Source organism: Hibiscus syriacus, unplaced genomic scaffold (genome assembly GCF_006381635.1).
Source record: "Hibiscus syriacus cultivar Baekdansim isolate YM2019G1 unplaced genomic scaffold, ASM638163v2 tig00110864_pilon, whole genome shotgun sequence".
Classification (NCBI taxonomy): domain Eukaryota; kingdom Viridiplantae; phylum Streptophyta; class Magnoliopsida; order Malvales; family Malvaceae; genus Hibiscus; species Hibiscus syriacus.
Genome location: NW_024062893.1, coordinates 1,391,838 through 1,398,777, shown reverse-complemented (window position 1 = coordinate 1,398,777; position 6,940 = coordinate 1,391,838). Strand labels below are relative to the sequence as shown.

The 6,940-nt window shown below is 34.1% G+C and overlaps 1 protein-coding gene across 2 annotated transcripts; it reads right to left on the bottom strand.

Annotated features, from left to right (window-relative positions):
• Positions 1–328: 328 nt before the first annotated feature.
• Positions 329–5,578, bottom strand: LOC120143766 (transcriptional adapter ADA2a-like). Of its 2 annotated transcripts, XM_039158001.1 has the most exons (13): positions 5,329–5,578; positions 5,175–5,233; positions 4,540–4,727; positions 3,997–4,062; positions 3,736–3,861; positions 3,527–3,602; positions 3,222–3,282; positions 3,082–3,140; positions 2,850–2,954; positions 2,285–2,507; positions 1,432–1,642; positions 814–1,101; positions 329–626 (listed from the first exon to the last, which is right to left on the bottom strand). In XM_039158001.1, the coding sequence occupies exons 1-13, from the start codon at positions 5,379–5,381 to the stop codon at positions 417–419; spliced, it is 1,725 nt and encodes a 574-aa protein (XP_039013932.1). In that variant the 5' UTR covers positions 5,382–5,578; the 3' UTR covers positions 329–416. The 2 variants fall into 2 exon arrangements, with proteins under 2 accessions (XP_039013932.1, XP_039013933.1); XM_039158002.1 differs by lacking the exons at positions 4,540–4,727; positions 5,175–5,233; positions 5,329–5,578 and having other exon boundaries at positions 3,789–3,861; positions 3,997–4,504.
• Between the last annotated feature and the right edge of the window lie 1,362 nt (positions 5,579–6,940).

Here is a 6,940-nt window from a genome sequence, read left to right as displayed (position 1 = left end):
CAGGTCATTTCCAATGTTGAGTTTGAATCATTTTAATTTCATGGAATCATGTTGAAATTCAGGTTGAACGGATTTAAGTTCTTAACATTTGAAGATTTAATTGAGTGAAATTAGGTTCAGGTTAATTAATCAAATGGAAATTTTGAATCTAAGAACTATTGTCTAATCTAAATATATAAATAAACTTGTTATCGAAGAAAAAGAATGAATGAAGATGCCAGGCACGAATCTATCTTGGACACTCAAATCGGGGTGGAAACTCACTTTTTCTCCAAAAAAAACTGACAAGGATTCTTATAGTTTTACAGGTAAAACAAGGCATAACATTTCTTTTTCTTGCTAATGATAAATTGTAGTATGAATGAGCAATATAATAAATCTTTCTACCCATCTGAATAGATATGTACAATTTCAATCTACAAAACTGGAGGTGCTGCATTTTGAAGAATCCCCTTTTTCACCAACATATCATACACTCTATCCACCTTGCTTGCTTCAACTTTGAACAGGTTGTGAGCATCAGATTTCTTGCTAATATTTCCCTTCATAATCTCCATTGATAAGGTCTGCAACATTGACAGATAATGTGATGGCAGTATTCTGATCTCACTGCACAGCTGTTTCTCCTGCACAGGATAAGAGACTCAAAATCCGAAATGATATTCGAGATGGTCTAGACACAAATAGTTTCCGAATAAACTTGATGCTACTTTATGTTTCACATTTATCCGTAAAGTTGGAAGTTAATGTAGGTAGAGTTGTAAACAATATATGTCTATGCATTGTAGAACAAGGTAGGTAGGGCGTCCTTACAGTATCCGACAACAAATCTGATCCTATGAATCCAGTGATATCCCAATCATCCAGGGTGCTTAATGTAGTTTGTCCCATGAAAGTTGATGATTCTTTACCGGAAGGTTGTAAACCAGTGGATCCTCTCACGACACCTCTCGGACTGCCATGCAGTAACACTTTGCCACTAGGACCAGCTTGTACACTTTCCTTGAGTCTCTGGGCATTTTTTTCAGTTTCCTTTTTTCTCTTCTGTTCAATAAATTTATTGGCTTCAGCAGTGGTTCGGCAACCAGCAGCTCGAGCTTCCTGCACATAAAATTTACGTGAATGGTGTTAAAAAGTTAATGTTTAAATAGATGTACTTGGAGGTTCAGCCCCAAGGGATAGTAATCAATGTGGAATTTTGAACCATTTGGAAATGAAGAATTACAACAATTTGATTAAAAGATGAAAGCCTGAACCAAGTCAAAAGCATATAGTTACTAATTTCTAATATCAAGCTTCACCACTTCTGAATGCAGTTAAAAATTTAATCGAACTTCAATCTCCACGGAAACGTGATTTTAACTTTGTGGGAATCTATACTAGTTCATAGAGTGAATGGAAGTATACAAAGCACAAAGCAAGCATTTTAACCTGAAGTTCTTGTATTCTTTTGACAATCCGATGTTCCTCTATGACACTCTTAAGCAACTCTTGATGCTCTTCTTTTGAGTGGAAGCGCATAAACACCTTGTAACGCTGGTATATTTCCCTCTCCTCGGGTGAGAGGTTTCTCTCGAAAGGGTCGGGGTAAAGTAAATTTCTTTCAAGGATAAAATCCTTCCTGCGCTTCCTCTCATCAAGCCTGTCAATAAACCACTGTACCATAAATCTGAACACTCAAATCTGATACAAGCTAACAATACACCATCCAACATAATTTGCAATATGCGGCATGATATGCTACTCTACAGCCAGTTATAACCAAAGATAAAACTACTAGTAAAGTGAAATGACAATACAAAAGCAACCACACAAGACACACAGCTCAAAACATAGAACTGTACAAATGAAAGAATGCAAGCAGAAATCATTCAGCTTGAATGCACTAAAAATCTCCAAACAGTTCGCACTCAAGATTTAATGTAGAGACAGATTCTGCAATCAAGTCCAAATTATCATGATATCGTGGGAAAGTTCTGTCCTGATATTTGATGGTGCGTGAAGTTCAAATCTCACATGCTCTGGACTTCTGAGTTTTATTCTTAACACCTTAGAGGAGCTTCAAGTAGTTTTCAAACTCAAGATTAGGTGTTTAGAGAAGTTGCTTCATTTCACATATTGAGAATTTGAGCGTATGTAATCTTTTCTTTCAGAACTATCACTTTCTATATTTCCTATATGATCTCTTAATGAAAAATGATGATGGTCAGTGTCCTATAAGACCTTTTCCATGTCAAGAGACAAGGTTTTGGGACTTGCATACTCATTGTACATAGATAAATACCTTTTTGAGTATATATGTAGTACACGCAACTTCAATTCACGCTCAGCCTTAGTGTCGGTATCCTTAAATTCCATGTCTGCCAATAACTGCTCCGCATCATTATCATATTCAATTTCAAATTCCTGCCTCTTGGAATTATAGCCACTCAGCTCAGTTATAGAAGGTTCCTCCTCGGTGAAAACCCTAGGTTTTTTCTCGCCAATGCTCCTGTCTGATTGAGGTTCTGATAACAAGGTTTAAGAAAGAAGGTATTATGAACTTGCCCAACAAATCCGTGGAACATGACCAACAACATACATCATATTAATCACCAAAATTAAAAGAAGGGGCAGCTCAACTCACAAACTCACTTTAGAGAGAAAATTAATTTATTACTATTTTCTTCACAAATTATGGTTACGAAGCTTATAGTCGAAATCCTTTCTTTCAAAATAATTCATTTCACAATACTTACAGACTGCCTACTGTCACTTGTTAGATTGGCATTCCCATGTTGGCAGTCCACAATTTCATGCAGAATGTAAAGTCACATGCGCATGATAAACAGCAATATGAGAGAACATACCTTCTACTTTAATGCCTTCTTTATTCTGAACCATGTTGGAGGTCTTTTTGCCAGCACCTGGGAATGTGTTGCCGCCACTGCTTGAATCAATACGAGACCCTATTTCTGATGCCAAAGAGAATACATTATGTTCATATAAAAAATTGTTTCCACACAATCATGCCTTTCAAAAAACCAAAGGGGCAGCCCCACATTCAATAAAAAAAATGTCTCAAATTTGCTGATGTCATACCTCCGGTTAAGCTAGATGATGATTGATGAGCTGGGTCTTCTTTTCTTGGTGCCTCGTATCTGATTATGGGAGATTCACAAATGAATCACCAAAACTAAAACAAGACCCAAAAAAAAAGATATGAAGGGGAAAACAATTACTTGACTTTTGCACCGGAGGAAGACTGTTGTTTCAGGGAAAGCTCACCATGTGTGGTGAATTCTGCATAAATAACCATTTAGTCTAGCAACTTCATTTCACGAAAGCACATGCAAAATCTAGGACTATCAGAAATCGAATAAGACAGAGAAGAATATTGACAATTTGCATATCACTCTTGTTCCCAAGAAAAAGAAAGTGATCCAATTAGACAAAAATAAACGTGGGAAGGAAAACAGCCAGAAAAAAATCATCTTGATAGCAACAATTTAGCAACTGGGAATTACTTGAAAAGGTTTAGTCTAACCTTTTTTGACTTGACCATTCCCTTTGGCCATGGCAAGGAGCTCCTCTCTGCTCTTTCCCATAACATGAGACAAGTCCTAAGAAAATATCCATGCAATGTACTCATTATTACTAGAAAATCATATTTTTATGTTTATTTACGTATTTTAGCATTTGCACATGCTTATGTGGGTAGTGTCTTTAAAGCCAAGATTATAACAGGAGTCTTACTGCCAGAGGAAAACAAGGAGAGTTCATGTATATAGCATTATAGTGATCAATACATTGTGATTTGCTCTTGGTTCCAACATGTTCTGCAACTTCAGCCCAATTCCCGAATCCGTACATTTCAATCCCCTGAAAATAAAAATCCATCATCAAATCATCAAATCCAACGGAATACAGAAGAATATGAGCAGCAGTTGCCAGATATGTTAATCAATCAAAAACCAAAATATGCCCCTAAAAGTACAAGCTAGCATATAGGCATACCTCAAGAAGCAATATCTCCTCATCTGCATTCCAGTCTGGACAAATAAGTGGGAAAGACAAATTGTCCTGCATGGAAAAAAAATTAACATGCATGCTCCAACCAATAGCAAAAGGAGCAAAACCATGTTTAAAGTCATCTATCATAAGAATAAATGAAGGAAATAGAGTAGATGGTGAAAAGAATGACAGCTTTTGATGCCAGTTAGTACACAAATTCACAGATGGTAATCACTAAGTTGTGTCCCACCAAAAAAGTGGTTCCAGGATAGGTGAACAAGGTTTCCAAGCATTGAGCAGAAAGAAGAGGGTGCGGTGGATGCAGTTGTAATGAAAATTATGAAACCTATGGTAAGAACTTCAGCAAAAAATGGATCGGTATTTAACAGGAAACAAATCTGTTATTAACTCGCTTAAAACTTAAGTAACCGTGTTTCATTGACATTTATCAAAATTTCTGGTATATTTTACTTGGGTTAACCATCACTGATATGCTATAACCTTGAACTGCTAAAGGAAAAAGTAACTCGAAAGAAGGTGACTAACCATAACCCTGAATGGATGATTGCCTTTGTGAGGAGAAATTTCAGCTCCAACGGAAAAGCATTCAAGACAAAGATCAAAATCTGGACAAACTGCACACTTAATCCGAACCATTCCAGAAAGATCCTTGTTGCAATAATTACAGTGATATAAAGCTGGCCCTTTTGCTTCACTTGGTACCTGCCCAACGCCTTATTGAAAGAAATGGAATCAATGGAGAAGAACAAAATTAAACGATAAACACAATCATATCTATAATGGTCATCCCTTAAAAAAAAGAGGAGGCAGGACTTCAGAATTTGAAGGAATTGCTAAACCAGTAGCATTTCTTTTTCATTAATACTTTTCAGCCATTAAGGGTTCAGTTCAATCCATACTTCTACTATTTGGTTTCTAGTAATTGCCTTTATTTCCAAATAAAGTTAACTTTCTAAAAACCTACTTCTGATAAAAATAGGAGGTAAAAGTTAATATAAAAGCCCAGCACGAAATCTAATCATTCTATATGATAAAAGTAAAATTTTGCATTTTGTAATCAAAGTAAAACCATACATTTTATTCTTAAAATTGTACTGTTACTCATTTTGCAACTAAACAAGCTTTAGAAAGATTAAATAATAAACGTAATCTTGTCATACCAGTAGATGGGAGCTCTACATTGTCGACAACACTAGACCCGGTCTTTTTCCTTTTGGATCTAAGAAAGAAGGGCAAATTTTCAACTAGAAACAAGATCCTTGAAGGGAATAATTCATAAAATAAATTAAATAAAAAAACGAAAAAGAGAAAGACCTTTGATTGAGATCCTCTTCAGTGGGACGAGAGACTGCCCTCGATCGACCCATGCCTTCAATTCACCTAATTGCGCCAAACAGTAGCCACTCAAAACCCTAAATTACTCGGAAATGGATAAAGAGATACCATAATAAATTTGGGTTTTTAGAATTTTAGGGGAAAAAAGGGAATTGAACTTTTAACGGTAACTGCTTACTGAAGATGAGAAAAACGAGGAAGGAAGTGAGGAGCGAGAAAGTTTGAGAGACTCGAACCTATTTTGACCCGTACCCACAACTTGTCTTCTACTTAAAGCTATGCTTACTATCCACATCATGAGGAATCGGCATGGATGAGGCATGGGTCAGATTCAGGATAACTTGATCCGATTTAAAATTTATAAATATTTTTTTGAATTGATTTTAAAAATATACTTTCTCTCTCCATCTGATTCGAATGCAATTTGATTTTTTTAAATAAAATCTGAACATTATTTGACCCGATTTAAAATAATATATTTATTAAAATAATATCAATTTTATTTAATAAAAACAAAGATTTAATTAAAAAATAATATATAAAGGGATATTATTATAATTATTTTTGAATATATAAAATAAAATTATATTTTTTTGGATCAAGTTGGTTTAGGTATTTTCACCCTAAACATAAACCTGACTCGAACATAACTTTTAAAAAAACTCGACTCAACTTAAACCAAAAATCTCTTTAAAAATCTGACCCGAACAAATCGGATCGAATCAAAACTCGTTATGTTCAGATCCTATCCTATGATCATCCCTAATTATAACTCTATTTCATTAGGTTTGAACCTAACCCGCTCTTTCGAAAAAATGAGATTGTTCGTATGTTATTAACTTAATTGAATAATAAGTGTGATTCTGGTATACTGATAAAATTATTCTCTAACATTATAAATATTAAGATAATTTTATCATTACAACAACAACAACAACAAAACTCAATTCCCATATGCAATGGGGTAAGGGGGAGGTAGGGTAGTAGGCTGCCCCCAACGCCAGGTTGAGAGTAGCTTCCGTGGAAGACCTCCGGCAGTCAGAAAAATAAAAATATAGATAAAATGCAATGCATATATAAATAAATACATAAATACATAGTTATACAGTATTCATATGCAGTCATTAATATATAATTTTATCATTACGTTTTTTATTTTAAATGTTTAAAAAATTCAAAATACTAAGTTTTATTTTGTGACCACTTTTCGGTTGTACGATAATTATTGATAAAATCCTCAAATCTTATCATTTTAAATTTTTTTCATCTACTCACTGTTATGAAACGAAATTAAAATGTTTTGGAACTGAAATTTTTTAAGTTGAAGGTTCTAATTTCACTTTTACATAAATGGATTTTTGCAATTAAAGTGTTTATGGATAATTGTTTTAGACTTGATTTTTAATTTTGCAAAAAAAAAAAGAATAGAAATGAAGAGGTATAAATAAACTTTGATACATGAAAATACATGAATTCTTAAAATTAAAGTGTTTGATACTTATAATTGTTTTATTTCTCAATAATGAACTAAATTTTAAAATTCTTTTTTTCTTGTTTGTTTCTCTTTTCTATCGGTTTTCTTTTTTCTTAG